This window comes from Euwallacea fornicatus, chromosome 30 (assembly GCF_040115645.1).
Source record: "Euwallacea fornicatus isolate EFF26 chromosome 30, ASM4011564v1, whole genome shotgun sequence".
Taxonomy (NCBI): Eukaryota; Metazoa; Arthropoda; class Insecta; order Coleoptera; family Curculionidae; genus Euwallacea; species Euwallacea fornicatus.
In genome coordinates this window covers 1,349,728-1,377,715 of record NC_089570.1, presented here as the reverse complement: position 1 = coordinate 1,377,715, position 27,988 = coordinate 1,349,728, and the positions used below count along the sequence as shown (strand labels likewise).

Sequence of the window (27,988 nt, the reverse complement as noted above, 5' to 3'; positions counted from 1 at the left end):
TAGGTAAGCGACATTACCGCAGCCCCGAGGACTGAATTATGTAAACCTCAGCACCCTTGCCGGAAGGGCGGTGATAAATACACCCCGATGTAGCGAGAACACCTTAAGGTCCCTAAATTGCCGCCTTCTTGCACATTCGGCCACAGATTAAGTTTCTCTCTCTAACAAGAATTTTCTGGCACATATTCTCATTTAATTCCCAATGAAGCTCTCTACGGAACGTCAAAACACAATTCCAGACATCCAAACACCCCAAAGTAATTAGTGGCACATGTAGCTTATTAGTAAATGGAGTTGGCAGATAATATCCATTTAGTCTAGAAAAATACCCTGTGGATTTCAGATGAGGTTCTAATCAAGTTAATTACTTTATCTTATCAGCTAATGGGATATGGACATTATACGAAAAGTGCCAGTTAGATTTCAAACGATAGTGGACTGGGTCGAACGTATGCTACTTTATGACATTAAATGCCCGTAATGCGACCGTAATGAGGGCTTTCACAGTGAAAATTACTTTGTCCTCAGATGTGAGTTTTGAGGTGCTTTTTTCGGCTCAAATTGGATGATTTCGCACCTGGGGCAATCGGCGACTCCATCCCTTCGAGACAAGCGAAGACACTGCAACTCGCCCCGTTGCAGGTTTACAGAGCTCATTAAGGCCGCTACTGTGAGCGATCTTCACTATATTTGCTCCGCTGATTTCCGAGATATTGACCCGAAATTGCTTGCCCCAAATGTTTTTTAAAAGTTTTGAAGCGTAGTGTTGCGGTCTAATCGACTGACACGAGGATCTTATGGCAAACTATTCCTCAATCGAGGCGAAAGGCACTTTGGGACGGAGAAATTGAGAAAACGCCGGTGTAGCCTCGCGACCCTGCCTGGCTTTTAAGCCACTCATACGAGTCCATTTTGGGCAAAAAAATAGCCATAATTTAACCAGTTCTGGATGAAAAACTGTCACTCGATCAGGAACGATCCCCTCGCAGAGCATTGAAGGCTTACGAGCAACAGTTACAGGGCGACGAGTTGCAGCCCTGTAATTTGCTTAGAAATCAGTGACCTGAGCAATTTCTAATTAGTATTGGCAGTTACCAATCGGTCCCCCTCCCACGTAGGCTCGCAGCCTCTACAGGATTGATGCGAGCTCTAACAAACTCCGTGCGATATTCCCCCAGTTAAAAAGGATTTCTTTTAGCGAAACCTTGGGCCATATATGTTCATTAAGGGCAATCCTCCTGCCCTCGGCCCATAATTTTTGTTCAGCTTAGCTAAGGTGCCGCCAGCTGGCTTTCCCAATAAACACCATTCGGTTTCATTAAGCAAGACAGTAGCCGCAATTCCCCAATTAAGTCCAATTGTGGGATAACCGGCTGATTAGAGATGTCGGAAGATAAATCGGTCAGACATGAGGGGAATAAATATAACTTCGGATCCGGCCGAGGCAATTTCATCGAAACGGGGTCTTGTTTAGATGAGGAAAATTAACGTGCGAAAGATGGCAATTTGTTAAACAAGTCCTCCGAAGATGTAAAACTGATCCCTGATATCGGGTTTCTTGCGAAAATAAGGAAGCCAGAGAAGAAAGGTGGATAGGGTTACCATTAAGGAATAAATTGGAAGACGACCTACGACGAACAATTTGCGGAGCGATATCGAGTTATATACTTTAAAAATTAAAAGGGAGCTTTATATTAAAGAGAAGCCATGCAGGAAGGTCCTCTAATCTCATTATTCGCTTAATGCGAAAATAATAGTTCTGAATGTAACAAATTCCAGATCGATAACATTTTTCGGAATAAGAAACCGGCGAAAAGTCAGACCATACAAATGGCTTTCTGGAGCCCTCCCACCATAGGATTTATAGAGGAAACCAGCATTAATAACTGTTCTAGCTCTACATAAAGGAAGATGCTATCTACGTCTAACTATTGTTTATTTTACAGTGTGTCTATAGCCCGCATGTAATTTACTGTTATTTTTCATGCAGGCTTTCTTAACAATTATGTAATTCGCGTGTCGGTTATATAAAAGTTTATGTGGAATGGAGGGACAATTACCGATGGTCTGCACAATGGCCGCTTGACACGTATTAGCGCTTTTTTCCCAGGGAAAATGGAAATAGTTTAATTTTTCCTCTAACTATTTCAAGAACGACAGTGGTTTTGCAATTATCTAAATTGGGCATTAGCATATTCATGAGCCGAGATTTTGTTACGTGATATTGGTGAGCGAAGTATCGGATTGAGTCTCAGAAGCTTCAGGACTATGCTTTAAAGGTTTATTGTATTTCGAAGTAATCATCAATAAATAGTTAAAATGGAAATCAGTACAACTGTTATTTGATTACAGTAGGAGACTCATTAAAAGTCGATCGAGTAAAAGCAAATAAATGTTTAATTTTCCTATTTACCCTAAGAGCACAAATCTGACGACTTGAATGATTTTTTTATTTTTTATTTCGAGTGAGTATATGCGAAGAAACACGAAGTTCGGGAGTTAGAAAAGCTCCGTTCAGGTGTGCTTTCAAATTGAAATCCGATCCAGAAACGCATGTGGAGGGGGAGACCCTTCGAAAATCGGCACGGTACGAAATTCCATTGGCGAGGTCCGATTGGAAGGACCAAACGTGAGCTGAGGTCGCGTACTAAGCTTCTGCGGAGCACCACTTTGATCCTTGCTGATGTCACGTTCGGACCGTCCCGACTTTGCACTCTCAGAGGCACTGTTTCGTGCCAAATTGACCAGTAACCTTCACTGTTTTAATTAAGGCTTATTGCCTTCGTGATGCGTTAATTTCGAGAGATCACGTGAGCACGTTTACGTTCGAGCGTAAGCGCGTATCAAAACGTGCCCGAGTTCAAGATGTTACCGACTCTCTCAAAGAAATCTGATACTGACTATTTAAGCTCGAACTGACCATGGGAAAAAGTAACTTTTTGCACGCTACCTAAATTAAAAAACGGTGTGAGATTAAGGTCTCGATTAAATCGACAGGTTAAACTTGAGTCATGAGTTTAAGAAACGACTGCCGCGACGCGGGTCCTCTTTAAGGGCCCGGGCTCACCTCAAATGCGCCCAAATTAATTGCACACAAGAACTTAACGGGCAACCATGGATTCGCCGATCATCGAAGTGTTAACACCCCTTGTCTTGGCTTCACCCCCCTCCCCCTTAACCCGTGTCCTCCTCCCGGGTCTTAGTCTTCACGACACGTCTCCGCATTCTCAAAACGCCCGCCATTGTTGCTCCAACACTCCCCGACGATTTGTCCAGTGGCCAGTCAAAAGCACCGAGTGAAAATTGAGAACACTTAAACTGACCCGAACCGAACCCTCGCTAACTTCAAAGTAACCTGCGTTCCCCTTATAGAAAGTGTTTTTAAGCCAACCTGAACCTGAACGGAACTACTCAGGAGATTTGAAACAATCTGAATATGTCTTGAGAGGTGAGTAACTTCCGGAAAAAAAAAAACAAAAACAATCTGATCCAAAGATGAAGTCTCGTTAATCTCGAAGTAACATCAGGCAAAGCGGGCCGGACGGTCAGCATCTTAAAGTAACATGAAGTAATCCGACCAGAAAGGCTCAGTAATTGATAAGTAACGTAGAAGTTTTGAAGTAATGTTATTGACACTAATAAAACCTAACTTAAACTGGCTCAAATGGAAACTTGGACAGAAGTTTTGAAGTAGCTTGTGTAGACGGGTCGCTTGTGGTTACTCGCAATACTCGAGCATCATATTAAGATTTAGCCCAATATATCAATGTGAAACAAATAGGAAAAGTAAGATGTACGAGCCAAAAAGTGATGAGTCCGACCCAATCGAAGCATCTATGGCATTTCCAGATTTACCGGCATTAAATGGGCTGTCCAGGGACGACTTTTTTGCAGAGACAACTTAATTCGGACGCCCGATAAATAAATCACCGAAATTCTCTAAAGGCGAGTAAATTTCCTAGTTTTACAGTTTCAGGTCAGCGTGAAATCGACGCGTAATTCGGCCCAGAGGGGAAACAAATTCCTCCCATGGGCACCGGAATTTGCGACCTTTTTCCATAGATCTGGACTAAAAAAAGACGTTCCACCTATGCCACATGTCCGCACTTCTCCGCCTCTGACTTTGTTATAAATTACATAAGGAAATAAAGGACAAGGGTGCAACGTAGAGTAATGAGAATGAACACATCTTGTCGCAAAATTAACTAGAGCAAGTAGTTTCCTGGCTCAATTCCGCCTTAGGGCTGAGTTTAATCTATATTTCTTTTGTTCCTGCCTTCCTGACGGTGAAAGCAATCCGATGCGGGCTAGTTTGAATAACTCACCCCTGCCCCATGGGTATCTAAAATACATCCACCCCAAGTTTACAATTACCTACGTGGAAATCGTCACGAATGTTGAAACATTTCCTGATACGTGTCCCCGTATCCGGCTCTAGCAGTTTTCGAGATACCAACAGAAATTAGAATTGCGTCAGAACTGAAGGGCTTTTTTCAATGTTTTGGGGCCGGCTGTCGGTGTCTCGGTTAATTCAGATTGATCGCCCTGTATATCATTGAGTGTCTGAAGGTGTTTATTAAAGGGCAATAATTCCTTGTTACATGGCCCTTTACCCACCTCTATTGGTTTTCGAGCTATTAATTACGTTATTAACTGCGTCACAATTGGATGTTTTTCCACGATCTGTCGGAAATTTGCTGTACGTTTCCGATTATCTTAAAAGCGACTCGTAGCGTGGCGCCGAATTTTTAAAAACCACTGTCAAGTGGGAATAATCTCTTATTATACGCCTCTACACCCAGCTGCTTTCCAGTTATCTCCGTACAAACAGTTCATTTCGAAATTGAAGACTTTTTCAATTCTTCCATAACAATGCATAAGTTCCATACCCCCTGCTCTTATTTCAAGCTAATCCAGGCAACTCTCATCTGCCCATTCTTCCATATCCAGACTTCATCCGATGCACCTGGAAATGCATTTGTCGCATCCGGAAATCCACGAGGAGCGGTCACAGAAGAGGAGGAAAAGTTGACTTGACGGCATTGTATTCTGTACCACCACCTGTAGTGTCGGAGAAGAATTGGGGGGCTGTTTAACCCCCTCGATTCAGTTGCGCGCGACCTGGGGGCGGGGGATTTCGCGTGTAGAGGGGTCGATTGTGTCCTTCCAGTCAGTTTCGGCCGCGCATTTAACGAAGTCGCGGGTATAAAACCGACCGTTTGAGGCCTACGATCGTCAGTTTACTGTTGTGTTAATGCGGGCTTTCCTGGATGTCTCATCCAGACGATTATACGCAGCTCGTAATCCGCAGTAACTCCTCAAACTAACTCCTGCTCGGCCATCCCTCGTCAAGAGCGCTAGCAATAACTGCAACTTTTCCAGGAAAATGCCTCTGGACAACAAGAGCTCCACGTCCTTCCACTTCTGCCGATCAGCAGCAACAAGTTTACTTTTTCCCTTTGTTCTGTAATTTATAATGGTGGTTCATGTGAAGTGGCTGGACTGGATACCGAAAATGGATTACGGCAGTCTGGCCTGCTGCACTTTGGCCTTCCTGCTTTACTGCAACACGCTGGATTCGGAATTCGTCTATGATGATCGGTGAGTTCCATTAGGGCAGTCGCTGCTGCGATTCGAAATTTATCAGGTTTCAAGTTTTGTCGTTGCACGGATTGCGAGATTTCCAGAAATGAAACTCGATCCAGGAAATTATCCTCTAATACGATCTAGCGACTAAAAACACGCCAACTTTAGCAGCATCAACAAATTATGCCCCGTTATATCACTAGGAGGTGTCGAGTTTCCCTTGATCTGGCTAAGGCTTTCGACAATAACAAGTTTTACTGAATGTTTAATATTCTCTGGAAATTGGAGGCTCATTCAACAATTGGTTGGCAGGACTTGCTCGTTCTCGTTGTAATTTTAAATGCAGGAAGCTGGGGGGAATTTTATCTAGTGTTGCCGGATTTAGGCGTAGCAGCGAACCGAAAGCCATTAGGTATGCCCTGGAATGAGCATATTTCCTGGATTTTAGGGATTTCAGAGAAACCTCTTGTGATTTTCGCTTCTACGGCTGAAACCCGTCACCCTCCACGAAGAACATCGCAGGCATAATGTGGCGGGATGCGAGGTTGTTGGTGGTAACGAAGAAAAAAAACGACGCTGAATTTTCAAACTCGAAAAGCTATAGAATTCGCTGTAAACCCTGATATTTCCAGGAGATTCTTTGGGAAGTCAGGGCCGCCACATGGGCAGCTTCTAAAGTGTACAAATGAGCAAACAAGCACAGCTTCAGAAGCTTTTGTTGTTGAGGCATAAAATTGGGTTTAAGGGCGAGTTACGCCACTGCCTTTGACAGTTCAATAGCGCTTAGATTTCCCTGTGATCGCTGAAATTTGGATAAACTGGAAATGTAGCGCAACCAATTTAAAAAACCGAGCATAAATGAGCCTTCCTCTGCCTGTTAAAACGCTATACGCCACTGCATTTTTGGCCCTAAATCCTGACAATTTCAGGATTTTCCATGGGGAATTGGACTCGTAACGCAAACAGGTCTAAATGCCCCATAATTTAAGGACTAAAAATTTCCTGTTGAAACTGATAATAGCCCTGCATTTTTACAGTGAAAAACCTTAAAAGTTTTTGTTGTAAACCTTGAATATATCGGAACTTTTCATGAAAATTCGTAACGCACACGGTACTTTACCGGGAATTTTTCACGGGAAACGAGGTTCCCGCGAAAGCCATCGCCGAATGGGCGAAAACGGGTAGAGAATCCTGGTTAGAAAACTGAGCTTTTCCACGAGCTTCAGAGCTCAGACTTGCCCATGTGTCGACAACCCTCCAAACAATGATTCCAAAGACTCTTTTAAACATGAGCACGCCCAGTAAGCCTTTTATCGATATCTGATAAGACACGAAATGAGCCGGCTTATAAAATTCAGACAGGGTAATTACCCTCGCATGTCAAGAGGTATTTAGTACCCCAACAACATTTCATTATAGTTTAGCGCCCTGCTGGCCACAAGGACGAACTAATTGCATCTCGCTTCCGTTGACAAACTGAATCGCTTTTTAACAAATCGAATATGATTGATTGATTGATTAGATGCCGCAGGATCGGTCTCCCTAAGTACCAAAACTTACCTTTTTTGTATCTCTGGAAAGTCTCTCCTCCGCCCCCTTCGCTCGCCACACATAAGTTATTGGTCTGGAACAATATTGACTAATTGATGCTCATCTAGAGGCGCTGAGGCAGGAATAATCTAGAATGTAACTAATTTGCATCCAATAACATTCAGAATCATGGATAAAAACTTTTGGGCCACAATGCGACTCCTTTAGGCCATTTTCTTGTCGACACTCTTGTTAATTAAACATTCATTGTTTGTTTGTGTTCTCCTGCTTCTCAAGATAAAGCCCTTTGTTTAATTCTCATTCGACTGGTCCCCTTTTGTACATGAAGGAAGGAAAACGCCGAGAGAGATCTTTTTGCTTTCTGATGCATTCATTGCTAGACACGAGTTCAAGAGCTATTCAAATAATTGGACGTCCTAGATTTTTATATATTTCGGGTCAAGGAAAGCACAAATTGCCTGTCTTCAGTTTGAATGAGGAGGAGATTCGTTCCCTCGATTTTAATGGCGAAGAAATTATAGTATTGAAGGCTCTTTGGAAATGGCCGATGATTAGTTGACTAGAACACAATGCTCGAAACACAATGCAGCCCCGCTTTCCAGAACTAAGCATTGGAGCGAATTAGAGAGCATTGCTATTGTCGCCCGAGTAATCTCTTCTTATCATCAAATCGCTCGTTAGGAAACTCAACTGCTCAATGCTCAGAAGTCCCGCATTTCCAAGGTGGGGAATTTCTCTAATGGGGGCGATGTGAGGCCGGACCTGTTTCGAACGGCATGCACGCTCTTAGGGCGCGAATTACGAAGAACTGAACCATCTGGGACGTCGGGGGAGCTCTAACTGGAGGAGCCGAACTGAGCACATCGAACCAGCAAACGTTTTCGCCATTTGAAAGATTTCACCATACTGCAAGTCGAATGGAAGTTAAGACTCTGCGTCCCATCTGAAATCCCGCATATATCGGGATTAATTAATGGAGAAGCCACGAGGGTCGCGAACCGCGAAAGATCAGTGGCGCGTTTGGCCTTCGAGGGACATCATTAAAAATTCGATCGTGTCCGCAGTTGACTAGTGAACTCGGGCGAGAAACTCAAAGGGAAAATAATCCTCGCTTTCCATACGACCAGATTCGGAAACTTCTCGAAACCGAGTTGGTGATAATTGCTTTCCACCTGCAGGGGAAAACATAGAGGAAAACCTGCGTCGTACAATTTGATTCGGTCACAGTCACACTTAATGTGTTTTTCTGGACTGTGGGGTGAAATTTGTAAATGCATGCCGTGGAAGTTTGCCTCAGCCATGTCCAATCTAAAATAGTCCAGCACGCGATTGAGGTCGCTTAATAAATTAACTGTTGAGAAAATTCATGCCGCGCATTAAATTCGCATATTCCGATACTGGAAAACGACCGCTAATTAATGCAGTTTTTCCCAATGCAGGTGAAAACCGTAGGGTCAGAGGAGCGTCATATCTGCCCTAGGGAATTGAAATTTTCCTTAATGCCTTTCCTGACTTTGCGTGTAGAAATTGTCGCGACGCTTGTTCCAATTCCCACCCTTTTGCATAAAAGATATACTTTCTACATCGAAAAGTACGTTTTTTCGCCCCCAAAATAGTATAAAAGCGAACTACTTTATATGTCGGCGTATTAAGGCGCTTCTTCGTGTCACATATCGCGCCTTTCAGAAAAGTGTGACATTTCTTGCTCCCCAACTCCGCTTTAAATTTGATTTAAACCCTGCTGGAAAGCATACATTTCCTTCCTTCTTATATTCCCTTATTGTTCAGTGCTTGAAACAGTGTAAAGCGTAAACTGATCCTGATTATGATACAAACGAATTTCCTTAGACCTTCGGAAAGTGTCAAAATGTAGGTTTCTCCAGCACCTCTCGTTATCGCTCTTCATGATTTTAATCCGCCTTTAACCCTATTTAAAATTATCCTCTTAGAATATCGAATCGAGATCATGCTAACGAGGTACTTACCCCGTGAATACCCCCGATAGGGGGATAAAAGTTAAACGAAATTTCGGCGGCAACTTTCACATCATTAACCTAAAGGAGGATCGCGCAGATGCGTGTAAGAAGTAAATTTGATATAATCAGGTCGAAAACAGCGTGTAAGATTGCCTAATTTCATTATCTTGTTACTCTTCGTAAGGCCGATTTTGTCGCAAAATTAGGAGACAATGTTCCCGAGGGCAATCCTTTTAGAACCGACATTCAAGAGGGTCAAATAATGAGCTTTGTGTTTATCACCAGAATGCAACTATAAAACCCCAAAGAGAACCCCATTTGAATTCTAAAAAGACTCTCGACTTAGGAAATTCTGAGGATAAAATATTTCCATTTGAAATGTACTTTTATGAGTAGATTTAAATTAAGCTTTGTATACATATATACAAGCCTCAGTTGTGCCTTGCTGTAATCCAACGTTGCTTCAAAACGATCACGTTCTTTCGATATAAACAAACATTCCTTTACATTTGATCCTCTGCATGAGAATCATCTCACTTTCTTTTTGGGTTAGTTCCTTCTGAAAGGTCCTTTGCAATTCAAATATTTATTGTTTTTTAAGAAATCGGCTTTTTTTTTTCTCAAACAACCCATCAGCGACGAAATCTGGATAATCTTCCAGTCCTGAGCGAAATATTGCCAATTCGCAATTTTCGTCGCTTCTTTCTTCGAGATGTACGAGGATTCTGCGCACTCGGACGACCACACGTCGGTTTTGAAAACGCTGCGAATTCATTAGCGTGAGATGTGATCGAATCCGGTAACGTAGTTCCAACAGTAACCTTCGATTCGAACGAAATCCGCGTCCGGTACGCCCCTGATTTATCGGCATCAGCAGCCTCGTTCGCGATTCCGGCTTGTCCTCAAAACCGCGTCCAACACGCCTCTGCTCTTTACTGCCTCCGCCTCCGCATAAGACAGATGCATGTCCAGCTCGCGGTGATGTGTAAACTCATAGGCGCGCCGTTCGGTTTTCGGACGCAGTCGTTCAAATGCGCCGCCCACGAAACAAAATACTGAACTGCACTGTCTTTTTCACGAGGCGGGGGGAACGGGGAGGAATTCGACCCCCGGGGCCATAAACGTGCGGAAAACGCGATCATGGGCGTATCGTGGAATTTCCCGTCTACAGCAACAGCTGAGCATTGTGCTTCGATATTTGATATCCTCTGCTGCTGGTCCGGACAAGAGGTCCTGGGGATGCCGGAGTGCGCTCGAAAATACGAATTTTTTTTTTAAACGCTCAGACTCAGCTTTATTGGGCGCGTACGTATGACGTAGAAAGCTCCAAGTTTAAGAAAATTCCTTTCTCAGGGAAAACAGAAACTTAAGTCAAGAAACGAGCCTCAAAGTAAAGTTCTAATATAACTTTGAAACGATAATAATCACCTCAGCTAGATTTGGTTCTGTTACCTCCTGTTTTAGACTCTTAATTTAAAAAGTTTGATTTGAGCAAACTTTCTCGGCCAATTGTTTTCGTCTCGTTTCACCCCAGAGGAGAGTTGTCATATTGTTTCAGCTTGTCCTAGAGGTGAGGATCTTGCTCTCCGATTCGACCACCCAAATAACCTAGTTTAAATTATTCAGGATATTATTACACCGAACTGAGCAACTCTGTCTGGCATTCAACACCGCAGCTCTCCTAAGCATAAATTTTAAACACACCGTCCCTCGGAACAATGGCAAAGCCACGAAATAACATTTATTTTGTTTCTCATGATTAAAACAAATCCCCTCGGTTTCTCTCGTATCAGTTGTACTGTAAAGGATCTTGAGCTAAATTCCATCCAGTTTATTATCTTTTCTCCAAACGATAATCCATTGAGGGCTCGAGCACTCAAAAAAGGACGGTTTGAAGTTGCCACTAGCAATTTTTATTACTTTGGATATTGGGGCCTCAACCTACACAAATGTCAGGCACACAAACGTATTCCCAGCCCCATTTACCAATGATGCATCCAGGTTATTACCTAACCGCAGATCCACAACATTTTTAACCGCAGGCAGTTTAATGGATGGAGCGTAAATATTGATTGAAACCATAATGGAAGGCGTAATTGAAATGCTGCTCTGTAGAGAATATTGTTGTCAAGACGAATTTGCAAATGTAATTTACACCTCCTTAGTAAAAATTTGTTCGTTCCCTCTTGACTGTGTTTCGTAGGAACGTGCGCGGCATCTTAAGATTCTCATCCCTTTGCTGCAAAAAATGATCCCAACAAATCTTATTTACAGTTTCCACATTTGCATTTAAATTTGCTTCCAGACAAACGACTAAAATAAACAAGGCTTCCCCAATGGAAAAAACAGCGTCTTAAACAAGCAAAATCTTGCCGCTGTGTATGAACCAGAGTCGGTTATTTTTAAGCTCGGAATAACACGATGAAAACGGGTCTAAAACTAATTTAACTCACTTCCAAATGCGTTCAAAATCTGAGTGCTTTTCATTTAGCTGCCTCAAAGAAAATCGTGAATTTGAGACTATCCAGACCCACATTACCACAGGCCGCAATACCCCTGGCAGAGGGAGAAGATGGAGATGGAGTACTCCTCAACTTAGTGGAAATAGATTATTTTGTTATTTTCGCCCTTGTCTCGATTAGCTTAAATTCTTGTTTCGCCCGCAGTGATTTTAAATTCGGATTTGAGTTTTAAAATTCGCTCACATAACCGATTACCAGCAAAACATCATACGCCTGTATCAGAGAATTAAATGTCACTATAATGCATATAAATGTTCCAATATCGCTCTCACACGAGCATAAATCCCATATCCCCCGTGGTCAGCATCGATATTGTCAATATATTTTAGATTACCAGATTAAACGAGAATAATTTAGAGGTAAAAATGGAATTGCAACTTGCGAGTCCAGTCTAATTTCGTCTCTACTTTGGCTCAGAACGGTGCTCTTTGTCGTGCTTTGATTGTTTCAGATAGGCCTGAATTTCGGAGCAAAATCACGTAATTTCAATGCCAAAGTTGGACATCGACACAGGTAGAGATGGCAAAACGAAAGAAGGAACTAAAGATATTAATCACAGGCACTTGGGTATCTTTCCATTTAACTCATGAAATTTCCTTTTCTTTTCAGACGGGCAATTCTGACAAACCCCGACGTCCAGCCAAAAACCCCCTGGCCCAAATTGTTGGAAAACGACTACTGGGGCACCTCTCTCACAGACAGCGGCACTCACGGTTCCTACAGACCTCTCACTGTCCTCACGTTCCGCTTGAACTATCTGATCGGAGAGTTCGTCTCCTGGGGTTATCATTTGGTCAATGTAATCCTGCATTGCTCAGCAACCTATTTGCTCATGAAAATTGCCAACATTGTGCTGCCGAAAAGCAGAAGAAACATTGGATGTGTGGTAACAGGGGCCCTCTTTGCTACCCACCCTGTACATACTGAGGCTGTAGCGAACGTTGTCGGTAAGCTTCTGGAATTTAGCTTTTTTGAGTGATGAACTTATCCGCGATGTCATTCCAGGTCGAGCAGATCTGCTCGCTTGCAACTTCTTCCTGATCTCCCTCTTGGCCTACTCCTCTCACATGACCCATCGCGACTCAAATTGTTGCTCGAAGTCCTGCGACCACAAGCCGGCGGTCCAAAAGAGCAGTCAAAAGAGGTACGAGAAGATCGCTACCACTTTGCAGAAGAGCGTGACCAGCTGCAATTGGACTAAGAATAAGATGCACTATCGGGAAGTGACACCTCAAAATAGTGATAGCTGCAATAACATCAATTTGCCGCCTTCGAAATGGTGCTGCTGGTGGACTATTGTCAAAATGTGGTGGTATATTTTAGTGTTTGTCCTTCTGGCAATTGCCGCCATGTTGTCTAAAGAGACTGGAATTACGGTGCTGGGAGTTAGTTTTGTGTACGATTTGGTCTACTCGACGAACAGAAAAAAGGTAAGTTGTAGTAAGGGGAACTTATCGAGTGTTAAGTTTAAACTTCGAAATTGTACAAATAAATTTTTCATCTGAAAAAACGTTCGACAAAAATCTGCAAAGAAGGAGGGAGGCGTGGTTTGCAATTTGATCCCATCTCTCATCACGTTACTGCCCAACCTGAATCGGGGCGGGTTCGCAAGGAGGCGTGGTTTATTTTTTTGAAAAACAGCCCAAATAGGATCGTGGGAGAGACGAAACGAGACATGGATTTTTTTGTTACGAATGAGGGGCAAATTTATATCGCCCCAATGAGATGAAACCACGCCTCTTCGTCCACAGGAAATTGGGGCGTGGTGACGATTTCGTTTAGGAGGTTTAACTAATTAGGGTCACGTTAAGAAGAAGAGAAAGGGATTAATGCGTATTTTTCAAAAAGGAACACAGAGATCACTTCCCCATCATACTGTACACTCTTCGAACTCTTGCAATTTGCAGCATTTCCCGCTTTAGGCACGTCTCTTTCACATGTTCTGTTTATACATCTAACTATATATGTATTTCCGGTTTGTACGTGCTATCAGTCGGATCACTCTATGTTGATCTGCCTGCCCTTTGCGCTCCTTCTTGACGTATCAAGTATAAGTTTAAAGTGGTGTGGGCGTGGTCTCTTTATCACCATACAACCTCGAACCCATCAGCCGTTTTTTATGGTGAAGGGAGCGTGGTTCGGACAGTATCCATTGCTCTCCCCGCAGGCGTGGTTTCTTCCGAATATTCAAACCATGTCATAATCGCTTATTACAAGTTAAAACTGGCGTGTTTCGCGCACTCCACTAATAGCTGCATGTTCCATTAAAAACTTTTAAGTACGCAAACTTTTGTCATCAAAGGCCAAAAGTTTAAATTGTACGTGCGGGCTTGATTCGGTAATATGATGAAGTTTAGATATAGAGCGTTTAACAGGCGGATGTGCATACTTCTGGTTCGTGAATGTATGTACAGTTGCGTAGCAATTGTGGCGAAAGTTGTGAAACTTGCTAATTGGTGAATATGCGCTGCTCGCTGAGTTTTACCAACTAACTTCAACAGGTTTGCTCATGGAGTGCTGGCAACTGGAAATATGGAGTAATTTGTTGAAAACGAAAATTCTCCTAAAGAATTGTAATATTCCTATTCCTTCAGCACATGACGATAATAGTCGATATTACAGGAGTCTGTGCCAGGAATATTTGGGGCTGAATTTTTTTACTATTTCGCTCACGGAATTCCCTTGATCTCCTTGTTTGCAGATGCAATAAAAGGCCTCGTTTATTTCCCCATTCTTTATTCTGGGATTAGGAAATATTTCTCACATTTTGTACGTTGCTGAGCAATTATTCTAATAACTCCTGGGAAAGGGGCAATAATAGTAGGAAGAAAGACAGAATAATAAACGATTCAATTCTCTATGTTATATAAAAGGAAAGAAAACATATTTCCTCAAATGTATCTGGCTGCAGAGCCGCGCTGATTTATCTGGGATTATTGGATAATAAAGCATGAGTTTTATCAGGCCTCGTAGAAATAGCCAAGTTATTAATATCCCCGACAACAATTCTTTAGCCCACCTTTAACACAAGTGGAAATTCTTATTGTTTGATTAAGCGTTTCTGCCAAAGACACATGAATGCCCAGATTTTCTCGTACATAAAGTAAATTTTAACTGAACTTTACTGCACCCTCACGCTCCCAGTTCAGAGCTTTCCTGAAACGAATACATTATTCAGACACCTTCTTGTTGAAAATCGCGTTAGCGCTTACAGTGCGCCCTCTGTTTGATTTGCATACACTTATTGGTATCAAGTTGGGACATGCTAATACACCCCTTACCGGCTTTCGAAAAAACGCAAAAACACCCTGATTCCGTCGGACATTCTCGATCGCCCCCAACTACATCGACGATTTAATTGAGCTTAATGGAATGGAGTGCGATGATTTAATTACTCAGAGCCACAAATCAGCGCCTCTAATTTCGCAGCCGAAATTTATGAAGACACATCAGAAGAAAAACCCTTTAATGGTGATTAGGCAAGATAGATAACTGCGGGTCACGTTACGAATTACTTGCAAATTTCTCTATAATTATTCCATTATCCTAAAAGCTTCAGAAGTATAAAATGAGTGGAGCAAAAATTTGACATGATGATGAATTAGCATAAACTAAACACGATAGCAGGTGTAACGTGCATTTAATCCGTTAAAAGCTCCCTTTTTTATGTGTCTAACTTTCGATATAAATTTGCTAACATAAAATAAACGAGCCGAATGTAGCCAGGAAATTATATTGTCATTTAAAAGCAATTTGCTAATGCATGTCAGGGGTTTTGTTTAAAATGTTGGGCCATGTCAACTGATATCGAGGGAGTTGATGGGGTGTTCAGTACGAGCCGCACAATACGCGAAATGACATTAAAATCAACTCTGCTTGCAAGTGATTCCCGGAATTCCTGCCGAATCGAGAAAACGGGCAATGCGGCATCACTCATTTGTCAAGCGGTGACCGACGTCGGGCGGCAACAACGCCGCGCGCGCGACGAGGATGAGAGAAGACGGTGCAACTGTCAATTTCACGTTGGGCCACGTTGCCATGTTGAAAAAAAAACCTTTTTGTGATTAAATGAATACCTTGTTTGAGGTTCAATATGGAAAAGCGTTTAATTAATCCATGCACTCGACTTTCAGATAACATCGACGGCCAAATGATTTTCCCGTGTCAATATTTCCAGAGTCGTCGCATTTAAAACACATTTTTCCGTGTAAGTTGCGAAGGCAAATAGTGCCGGGGCTTCGAAAGCCTACAAAATTGCAGTCTCGAACAACGAAATCCGGATTTAATTGACGAAAATGAAAAAAGTAGGAAAATCTGCTGCACTCGTATAGAATAAATTAATTCAGGATTCGCAGGAAATCTCCGTGAAAAAATCACATTTAGGGTTTTGGAAAGATCTCCAGAATTTACACTGACTTTTGCCCACTCAATAACGATCTAATGAAGTCCCTCCTCGTGCTGACTTCCAGCGAATAATACGAAAAACCGCGAAAACTCTCTAGTCCAATTTATTTCTAGCTTAACAAGGGGGCTGAACAATGTGATAATAGGGTGCACGGACCATCTGGCTTTGGTATAAAAATGAACGAGATATTAAATTTTCTAATAGGGCATAGGAAATGTGATATGCCGAAAGTTATCGAACCGGATCGAAATAATAGGTACCTTTTTACATTTATATTGCTTCGTTAGGAGTTATATTCCAGGTCGTAATTCCGCCTGAATGGTGCTACTGGAAATCGGTTTGTTGGTAGTGAACCAGGGGTATTTTAATGGCAAATGGGAAGGATTAGGGGACCAGTCTCTGCTAAAGGAGTAAAATTTGGTTTCGAGTAGACGACGACCTCTACATAAATCATTGGCTACATAAGTCATGAGCTACATAAATCATCTGCTACATAAATGGAAGGCTACATCAGTGAAAGACTACATAAATAACGGTTAGACAAACGAAAAAAAAAAGAAAAGAAAACAAGATAATTTCGATGTCGGGTGCTTGGGTATGAGAATTTAGTCGTACATTTTTCAAGCAAAAATTCTTTTATTTCCGCCATCGGCCTTTACGGCAGTTATTTCTGCGACACCCTGAATTTAAAACTCACTTCTAAAAGCCTGTTACCAGGAGTCGATTTCTCGAGGATTTCTCTTTTGTATCGGCATCCCCTATTTGATTAGAACGTAATCAGCTTCAGAACCTCCTTTCCTTACTCGACATATCGTCTTGAAAATACTGCAATATCTGTTCAAATTTCCCGTAGGAAAATAAGGTCAAAGCCCGCGTTTCTAATGAAAGTTTCTGCTTACAAACCTAGTGATAAGGCATCTTTTCTCTTATTCTCTGCTCAATCTAAAGAAATAAAAGTCGTGTCTGCTTGGTAATAAAAAATGCTATCTCGACTAGCAAATATCTCTGCTTCCTCTGTATACATGCGAATGGAATTGTCTGAGATGATAAGCTTTACCTTAGTTCCGCCATGCAACAGGATAAAGACTGATAAGCTTTGAAAATAGGACATGCCGGGAAAATCGATAGCTAAAGCAAGAGGGAGGAAGGACATTTGTTCTTTGAGGAAAACCTCTTTGAAGAGCTTATCATGACGATGAACTCTTGGAATCTAAAGATGTTTGTGTTTTATTTTTCTTCTCTATCTATTACATATGTTTTACTACAATTTTGAAAATCGTTTTATAACTTTTCCCTCCTTTTATTTGATTATTATTGTCAATTTCGAGGAATTTCCTTGATGGATCTCATGCTAGACGACGGAATCCCCGGATACCTGAACTCAGGCTGAATAAGATACGGAGGGAAACGATTCAGACAGTGGAATAGAGGTAGAAAGGGAACATAGAGTGAAGGAAAATTTAAAAGAATAAAAATTTATAACGTAAAAATGTTCAAAGTAGACTTGAGCTGCTGCAAAAAAATGCAAAAAAAAAACTTTCCTGTTGGCCATTTGAAGCCCGTAAATCCCGAGGATTGACAAAACGAGAAAACCACTTTCACGTCCTGTAGAACGGAAACAAGCGAGTTTTGTATGAGGCAAGTTTGGCCAAACCACCCTAAATTTGTCCTCTTAAGCATCGAACACTTACCCGCGCCACCGCTTCGAGGACGCCCTGTATAATGGGCAAAGAAACGTGTTTTCATTTGAAATAAAATTTAGTATCTCGATGCTCTTGTGTAAATTTTATGTTGTTCCTATTTGCGAGACCTTGAGCTTATCCGACTTTATCCCAATGCATGGCAAACCTAAGGTAAAGTCTGGCAAAGTTTATCTCGAGGGAGACAATTTCGCCGGCGTGTTTACAGAGAAAAGATATTTCGCGCTTTTGCGAGAGATAAGATATTTGATACATTTGTAGAGGTAAAGATCGAATACATGCACTAGAAATAAATGTACGCTCAATTGTGTCTGCGGAATTCAACAGCGCGGAATAAGCGCTTTTGTGAATTTGATATCTGAGCTTTTAGTCGGGGATGGGGCGAGCTTATCTCCAATAAAAGACTTCACTGGGGATATTCACCGCGAATGTGATTTATGACTTAGCCGCCTCAGGACCTCTTTTTGACCTCAACTAATATCGGGAACTCGCTTATAAGCAACTGAAGTAATATGTCTTGGGGGGAGTGGCAATTATGCAAAGCAGTCGACATTTAGGGGAGAGTTGATATGGGGCTCAGGAACATTGATGGGGTCCACATCTGGCACGAACATTTATTAAAAAAAAAAAAAATAGGGGGGATTCCCGGTGCATTGCCATAACAGGTGTTTCTTTGTTTCAGGGGGAAAGAATAATATACGAGGGGTTTTCCGTGGGGGATATTAGACTCTAAACATGTCTGGAATTTGCACTTCGCCACGACCTCAGAACAATAGGAAATCGTCGCTTTTTTTCGTCAAGGAACATATTTTAAATCAATGAAGTCATACGTATTTTTAACGAGGAAAAGGGCGGGCTGATGACGAGGCCCTTGAGTATATAAACAAAGGGCTGCAGGCTACATTTCCCTTATATTTTTCTTCTCTCCGTTGATTCAACACGAGGGAGGTCTCGGGGAGTTTTCGACAGGATAACGATAACTACTAACGAAATAATTAGAATGACAGCCTCAGCCCTTGCTGAGTCGCTATCGGTTTCAAAGTTCCATTTAACTCTGGCAATGTATATTCAATTAGAGGTAATTAAATTCACTGACAAGCATTAAAACTGCTTTTAGCCAACCTGCCGCAATGTAGAACTTTAATGGACATTGCCTCATTTTAATGGTTACCACATCAGGCTTTCAGCCAGGTCGTTCGGCCTAATGCGATTTATCGCTAGCTAAAAATTCACATTTCGAGAGTGTTTGTTCCCTAGCAAAACTGTTACTTTTCAAATTGCATTAGAGCCTAAAATACGTTGAGGAAGTTTCTTGACGAAATAAATCAGGACTTTTCACGGTCGTGGGGTTTCTTTCGAGTCCGTTAAGCCATACAATCACACCCCTTTCACATTCATTACGCACATTCAGGCCCGAACCTGATGATCAGTTCTTGAATGTTAGAAAATGAATCCCCTTTGTGAAGTCGATTATGGGGCTCGGCACCCCGTTTTCTTGATTTCAACTTTATGTTGATAACGGGTATTTCCAATTAGGGATAGTTTCGAACTGCCAGCTGTGGGGCTAAGAAGGCACTTTTTACGGGAACATGAGCAATTTTAATTCGGAGGGAGGCCTAAATGTTTGGCACTCGGATCGACTCAGAGGGGACAAAAATTCTTGTATACCCAAAAATTCGTCTCAACGGTGTGTTTCAGCCGCCAAACAGGCCCTTTGGTTCGATACGAACGCCGGGCCCAGGAAACCTAAACATGAAAAGTACTGGAAAGTTCGAAAATTAGGTTAAATCTATCTAATCTTTGGGGAGGTGCACGACCCGGAAAATCAAAATTTGCTCGTTCGTTTTCTGACAAAAATTACTCGTTGTGTCCCCGTAAAGCTCTCCAGTCGGCACTTTCATTCCACCGGATTAAGGGGCACACGTGGCTTAAATCTGAAACAATTAAAAACAAGATAATGCGGTTTAATGTTTATGTTGATTTTTGAGTGTTTTCGGTACTTGACAAAGCCACGATTTTGCTGCTGTTTTATTGCAGAAAATAGCACCGAAGGTCCTCTCTAAGGTGCCAAAAGGGACCGTTTCCAATCCAGTCCCCACATTTCGTAGCCACACGGAGTACTACGGACGAGTGTTTTGCCATTTTGCCCAAAATCATCAACAACGAAATTACGTTTGGCAACCCTGGATACGCACAGTGACAGCACCGCGACGGTCCCTTTCGCGCACCCGCTGTCTACTCTCGTGCGGTCGTGACAAGAGATCGACGCGCTGTTGCCATGTGCTTAAATCAGGGGCGATACTCCTAGATTAAAGTTGTTACGGCTTCATTTCTTGTGGTATTTGGTGAGGCAAATAAATTTCTCTTTCGAGGGGAATGAGGGTAGTTCTCAGCGACCCCTAACTGGGCATGTACAAATAATAGGAAGAATCCCCTGGAATGATACTCCGCAGCTACAGGCTTGAATCCTAATTTGGCTCCATTGAATGGAGGGTCCAATTTACCCTTTACGAGCAGCCTTACAAAATGGAGTTAGTGCAAAATCTTTCCGGCAAATATACGGCGTCATTTGGGCTCTTGTGACCGGCAGGGCGATCATTTCCCGAATACACCAGTCTTCCGAAATCAATTCTAAAACTGGGATCCCGACCGTCTGGATTGCTTTCTCTATTTTATGTCTCTCGTTCAATATGTCTTATTTTCGCTGAAGATCTGAAATTGGGACCGCGCATCAGCTTGTAAATTCCCCCCGAAGAGAGATCGATTGGTTTTAATTAAAAGCTATGGGTCATGATCTTCTGAATCTACTAGAAAAATCTTTGAGAAAAACATGGAAAATGCAGTGTTGTCGAAACTAATTGCTGCTTTTATCTCCTATTCTGCGTACTTCTAATTAGTTCTAACAAAGGTGGATACAATCTACGTGGATAATTAAAAAACTAGCGAATTGCAATTAACGCTCTTTGTACTACCTGATAAACACAGACAATTAAAGGGATCTGTTTTTCGTTTTGTTCTCTGCATCCTTTGCTTTAGAAATTCTGAGAACTCTTTTAATTAAGAGGCTTTATCGTCCATTTGCAGACTGCCATAGAATGCTATTTGTCTTAATTAGAATTCGAGCAAATCAGAGGTGAAGCACTAAACATATTTTAATTCCAGACGGCATTCTGAGAAACGTCTCTGAAGAAGGCTAAAAACTGGATACATTGCGGGAGTTGCAGATTCAGACTTTAAGATCGATTGTTTTTAATTAGTGCCAAGCAACTCTGGATGGATATTACTCGTCGGGCTTGTTAATTGTTCGCTCCAATGACACTTAAATTCGCAGCTAATAAATTAGGGGCGAAGCCGCATTTTACAAATCGCTCCATGAGGGTCATGGTCTTTGAAATTTTCCACAAGGGAGACTGAGGAAATAAAAAAGACTGAAAATGGTTTTATACTCACAATTCCCTCTTAATGATGCTGTCTCCTTTGTTCGTGCTTCAAAAACAGGGAGCGACATACTTTTTGTCCTACACGACCAATTAAACACAAACGTTTCTTCTGTCTTTTGTCGCTTTTTCTTCACAAATAACGATCGCGGAATGGCGGAATAAATTTCCAGTCTTTGCAAATTCTTTTTAGCCTGGAACCTGAAAAGTCATTATTTATTTTTAATTGGTGTCGAGCAAAATTGTTTTTGTTATTGGGTAAATACGGTCCCTGCCAAGGCAGCTTCTGTCTTCTGTTCTGGAAATACAAATTGCCTTGGTGTATACTGAAGGATTTCCCATTTCCCTCTTTTTTTCCCGAAGTTTATTTTTGTCGCAGAACGACATCAAGTCCTTCTGGAAATAAATGGGTTAATGGTTTAATTGGGCAGAAGTTGGGAATTTAGACGACCTTCGTGTACAAATAATGAGAGAAATGATCTTTCAAATATTCTTCTACGCCTGGGAAACGGCAACGTGGCGGCCGTCTTTTGTTCGGGCACCGTTGATGATAGACTGACGCAATGCCATTAGCATGACAGGGACGTTGCTGGTGTCAGTCTGCGACATCCAGGTTGTCAGACCAGACCGAATAACCGATTTTCAAAAAAAAAATTCTTAAACGGTGAATTTAATATTTCACTCCCTTGATATACTTGATTTTCAACATTTATTCCGGTTTTTATATCTAGTGCTTTTTTCCAGTTACCTGCTTCACAGCCTTTTTGGTCACTCAAATTTAGTTACTCAGTGCGCCCTTTTCGACTCTCCTACAATTATTTCCGCTTTTCTCACCCAATACCCCTGCCACTCCCCTTCTCACTCTCCGAATTTTCGTTTTCTCTGGATATTTTTCGTCGTAATTTCCTGTTTTGTTAGTTAATTCGTCTCTCTTATTTTTTGTCCAATGCGAGACCGGAGAGAAAGTAGGAGGGAATAAGAGAAGAAAATTACGGATATTTCAGGAAGATGGGTGCGCATTTCTACAGAAAGGAGTCGGGTCAAAAATCAGTACAAACCGCCTACTACCACCTCCACTCGTCTTAACACTCAAATTGCTAGTGTTCCCTTAGCTTTAACATTAATCTCGTCCCTATATCATATTGAAAGCAATTTTTCCCCGTTGATGATACGAGCTTCTCCACTTCATCCCTCTGGAGCAATTTACCAATGAACACGGCATCATAAATACCCCAAACCATATCCCAGCGAGTAAAATTAAGACATTGGACTGACAGATACAAAATAGGGTCCATAAACCCGCATGAATAAATAAAAATAAAACGATTTTCACCTCGGAAAACTCGGCTGTGTTAATGTGCAACTCCACGATCGTATCTCGAACTCGGCGGCGTTTCACCATAAATTGATTTTACGTGTTGACCCCCGACGAGTTAATATTGCCCAAGAACGGATGGAGGAAGGGAGAAAAGTGGAGAGCGAGGGAGAAGTTAGATATCAGAAAGCGCGGATATAAATGGGCTATAACTTATGAGCATCTGATATTGTCACAAATCGAGCGCTGAAAATTATTCCACTAAAATTATACGGTCTGCATTAAGGTCATCTCCCAGCAGTGTTTATGTCGCTTTTATGATGACTGGAAACTCTGGAAATTGGGATTTTATTCTTCTTTCCAGAGATGCCTGAAAAAGTCGTAAAAACGATTTTTCTCTAGGCAAAATTTTGTTTTTGGTGCAATCGCCCGATGAAAACACACAAGCGTCGCTTCTGCATGAACGAGCAATGAAATTGTTTATGCTGGAAAAACTCATTTTTATAACCCGCAGTGTAAATATTTACGTCACCTAATGTGTTTTCCGAAATACATAATTCAAAACTAACAAGATCCTGAATTGCTGGTTCACCAACGGCTTTTTCCTGTAATTTCAGTTTTTGCCGGGCTAGCAACCGCTAGACTTCGTTTTTCCATAGAAACTTGACTAAAATGCAAAATTTCAGGTTAAACAAAACGAAATTAAATTTCAGGATGTGCTTCATTAAACACCCAAAATATGTGATGAAATAATGTTTATTAAACGTTTAATTAAATTTTATTTGTTGTCCTACTATTACGTAATATCTACAAATTTTTGTTGAAATTAAACGACAAATTTTCATTGATTTCAGAGGCAAAAGAAGAGTTTCCTCCTGCTCTGTGTCGCGGTTCTTCTCATCCTGATCGCCCGTCTTCAGGCCAGAGTCCCAGAATTCTCCACCGCCGACAACCCCTCCGCAAAAGAACCAAATTGGTCGATAAGGCTGATGACCTTGTCCTACCTACCCCTGATGAATTTTATGATGTTACTGCACCCCAGTGCCCTTAGCTTTGATTGGGGGATGGATGCAGTGCCCAGAATCCAAAGCGTCAGAGACCCAAGGGTGTTTTTCACTCTCTGCTTTTACCTTCTCATTAGTGTAGTAGTGGGGAAGTGTGGATATTCAGTGTTGGAGAAGCGAGGGTGGTTAGGGGGGAGCTATAAAGTGACAATAAAACAAGGTGAGTAGGGGTAGAACTTTGGAAAAAAACGCGCCTTTCACAAGTAACAATTTAATGGTAGAGGTAAATGATAGGCGGTAGAAAGTCAAAGCGTTATTCGAAGAACCGCCCTACAAAGACTAACCCAGCTCTGAAAACACATAAGGAAATGACCGTTTTCCCTCATTCGTAAACATCTAAGTATTATCCAGATCTTCGTCTGGAAACCATGAGAAACCTGAAGTACAAAAAGGAGGCGTAATTCCTCATATTCGGGAAAGCAACATGCGGGACAAACCCTCCCACCGCAGGCAAGTCCATACAAATATATGCGCTTGTCTGGTTGGTTGCCTGCATTTTGGAATGAGCTGCGTTACAATTGATTTCGGTTACCTTCATAACCTGGATGTACTTTTGGTGTTCTGACATGGAGAAGCCGTTGACAAGATCGTGAACTTATTTAAAGAAAACATTGAGGAAATCTGAAAGAAGGTGACTCGGTCATAGCTCCAAGCAACAGAAGAAAACATGCGTAACAAACTCTTTCGATTCGAGTATCGCTGGGTATTAGCAGACAATACGTCGGCACGGTTGGTTGCCTGATTCTGGGAGTCGTTCGTATCAGAACTGACTGCGTTTACCTCCACATCTGGATGCTCCTCAGGTTATTCGACTAAGTAGTTGACATTTTAAGGTGTCGTGAAGGCTTTTTGAGGTTTTAACGAAGAGAACTGCCCAAAACTTTTGGAGCGTGTTGAGTTTCACGATTTTTTTTTTTTTTTATTTCAGGCTGCTTAGTGTGCCACAGACGTAACTCAGACAGCCACACTCACAACTGCCGAATGGCCAACAACAACAACACGACCCAAATCCAGCTCTGTCTCTGTTCAACCGAGAAAAGGAAACCCGAGAAGATCTCTTCCAGAGAAGCAACATTGTTCTCTCTATCGTTAATAATTCTTCCATTTTTGCCCGCCTCGAACTTGTTTTTCTATGTGGGTTTCGTGGTTGCCGAGCGTGTCTTGTATATACCGAGTGCGGGATTTTGTTTGTTGGTCGGGATCGCCAGTGCGAAATTGTGGAAAAATAAAACAACTAGAGGGTATTTTTGTGCGGGATTTGTTTTGGTGTTGATAGGGTTTAGTGCTAAAACGGTGCTCAGGAACCGGGACTGGAGAAACGAGGAAGAACTGTACAGGAGCGCCATCCCCTTCAATCCACCCAAGGGTGAGTTTTTGCCAAACCAACTCAAGGCTTAAATAAAGCACTTTCAGCCTATAAAGACGTTTTATCATGAAAAATTGAAAAAGTTTTTCAGTTCGCTTTTCTCCACCTATTTATTATTCCAACTTCTCTCTTATTTATTGCTGCCATTCGCGAAGTAGACCGCAAGTTGTTTTCAGACGTATATAAGTCTATAGTATATTTCGTGTCTTTGCCTCATTTATAGTGTTTTATCAGCATTAAGGGCATACTGGGATAGTTTGATATTTATAGGAAATGCTTGTCTCGAATTGAAAATGGAAAGATTGCCGACGATTCAATACGTTTCAGTTAATTCTGCGCCTGAGGCGCGGGCTCTCCCAAACCGCGAAAGAACGGGACAAGGATCTCGTACTTGACTGGATTCCTGCAGAGGTAGTTTGGGGCAGAAACTTGGGAAAAACTGTACACGGCGATAAAAATAATGTAACATATATTTTTTTAATTTCATTTGGGGAATTGTTTGGGTATGTTTATAGCAATTTTCTAAAAATTTTATTTGCGACACTCTGTCTATGAAGAATGGCGCCTCCTGAGATCTACAAATTTCGATAATTTCGCTTTCTTTGTTCAAGAAGTTCTCGGTGAATTTTATACTTTTTACGTTACGAACTGTAGGAAATCCGCTAATTTCGCCGGCGAGCTTTGAATGGTAGTTAAGTCTTATACGGATTATCTGTTCGGTATTATCTTCTGGAATATTCGGAAATTCTGTGAGATTCTAAGAATGTCAATAACAATTACCAAACTATTATTATTAGCTTCCTAGCGCTTCGGAAAGCATTAGCCATATAATTTAAAGTAACTCGGTAAGCGAGACGAAAACGACAATACAGAAAGTTTTTCAATTTTTCATGGAAACTTTTCGATAAAGTTTATTCCTGAAATATTCTCTGTAAGCTGGCGGGAATGGAAGTTTGTGCATAACTTTGTGTATTACGGCAGAATTGCGATTAATTCGCAAGAGCCTAAGTAGGAAAAAAGTACTAACTTGGGCTTAATGCGGCTCAGGATCTAATTTAAAAGAAAAAAGTGCCTACCTATAATGTAATATTGAAGTTAGGCCTGAAGTGCTGGGCTAGGAGTAACTAAATGCTGTGGATCTCGTTCTAGCTTATGGGAATCTGGGGAGCATTTTGAGTGCCAAAGGAAGATCTGAGGAGGCCGAAGACTCCTTCAGGAAGGCCCTGGCGTTTCGCCCTAATATGGCGGACGTTCACTACAATCTGTAAGTAGAAAATCGTCCTTAGATGATCTTGCAATTTTCCCTAATATTTCCTATTTTATCTCCGATTTTAATTAAACGCATTCCTTGAGATAATTAGAATGCTTTCCTACCTCTTTCGCTCGTCGCTAATTTGCGAATTTTTCCTCAAAGCTTATAATAAAGACGACTTCTCTTTTTTACTTAATTTCTATAGAATCTCGTAAATCAGCAGATGCTCGGCCCATTGAAATTTATTAGACTTTTTCCCACTTCTTTTTATCTCGACAATAAAGGGCCCAGTTAACATGGGACCGGGAAAATAAAGGAAAATTAGGTTTTTGTCTTGATAATCAAATTAAAGTTCTGCGGGTTCGTCCCAATTGTTGCAGATCAAGAAAAACTGAGAGAAATATTTCCTAATAAGTTCGAGCTGTCCAGCATCAAAGGGGATGGGAAAGGACCCTCTCGGGGTAAGTCGGGGTCTGCAGGCATTGTTTGCCGTTTTTGTCGGGATCGAGCATGGCTTGCTTAAGAGAATTTTCCGGTGCGTTCACTTTTGAAAACGGGTCTTCGACTCTGAGGACGAGCAGACGGGCGTTTCGGAAAATTCGAAGCAACTTTCGGCCACGTGGAAACCCGACTTAAGTTCGAAGCGCCACGAAGGGCCCCGGAGGAGCGCCGAACAAACAGTATCAATCTCGATATATTCCGGAAATCGTCGAATGAAACATACAGAGCCGCAGGGCTAATTTGCGGAGGGGGGAAATTGAAGATCGAAGGGAAAAACACCAGCGAAGTGTGGATTATTCGGGACAACTCGCGGACAGACAGTGGTGCGAGGACGCTCGAGTACCCGCAAGTTGGGCGGACCGGAACCGGCATCTCGATATCCGTTTGGAGCTGGATTGTCTTGTCTCGGAAGTTGACGGAGACGATCCACCGAGCGCGGGGACGATCTGGGGACTCGAGGAGGCCGGAAGGTGTGCTCGGCCGGGGACCGCTGGCGGAAAAGTCGAAATTGTTAATTCGCGGAGACTGGCGGTTTTTCTAAGATTCGCAATAAATCATTCAGCATCCAATGCACTCAAACTCGGTGACTTAACCGGTAAATTTGCCTCCACAGTAAACCGTTGTAATCCGGGTACTCAATTAAAATTTAACGAGGCGAGATGGAGAGCGAAAGAAACTTATCGATTAAACGTCAAATCAGTGAAATTGAAAAAGAATGGCATCATATTTAATGAAAAGTTTTAAATTCAATATTTGCGGGAAATCGGGAGAGAGAGATAAAGAAATGAAATTACTTTTTTTTATCTTACGCCATATTTCATCGTATTGATGTTATTTTTTGACGGCAGCTTACTTTTCGATGGGGTAATATATCATTTTCTGCTAGAGCTCGGAAGACAATAAATTAGATTTACGTGAACGGCATACCATATTTGAGGCGAATTGTTTCGTAATTTCCTTCTTTTATAGCTCTGTAAACATCGGAGTCGATGAAATCGGGAAGGGGGATAGAGCCATATTTCAAACTAAAGCAAATAATAGATGAATTTTCAATTTTAACTACGAGCACTGTAGGTGTACGCCCCGGCGACAAACTAAGCTGCCACTAACTTCGAGACGGTGTTTGAACGGAGATACGGGGATTATCATTGATCTTATTCAAATTCCCTTAAACACTAAATCGATACGAGAGAAAAACCCCTTGTTAATAGAATTGTTTCCGGACCAATAAACGCTAACCCCAATCAAGTAGCAGACTAAATCCAGCGGTCAAACTTCGATAATCTACTCCAGATTTACCACTGAGCCCCCCT

General features: G+C 41.9%; 1 protein-coding gene across 1 annotated transcript in view; it reads left to right on the top strand.

The window, feature by feature from the left end:
* The first annotated feature begins 5,161 nt into the window (after positions 1–5,161).
* Positions 5,162–27,988, top strand: part of LOC136347927 (protein O-mannosyl-transferase Tmtc2-like) — an 82,283-nt gene continuing 59,456 nt past the window's right edge. Inside the window, exons 1-6 of the mRNA XM_066298353.1 lie at positions 5,162–5,601; positions 12,245–12,582; positions 12,641–13,065; positions 23,347–23,716; positions 24,485–24,922; positions 26,072–26,186. Of these exons, the coding sequence (XP_066154450.1) occupies positions 5,477–5,601; positions 12,245–12,582; positions 12,641–13,065; positions 23,347–23,716; positions 24,485–24,922; positions 26,072–26,186 (1,811 nt within the window). The 5' untranslated portion in view covers positions 5,162–5,476. The remainder of the gene's footprint in view (positions 5,602–12,244; positions 12,583–12,640; positions 13,066–23,346; positions 23,717–24,484; positions 24,923–26,071; positions 26,187–27,988) is intronic.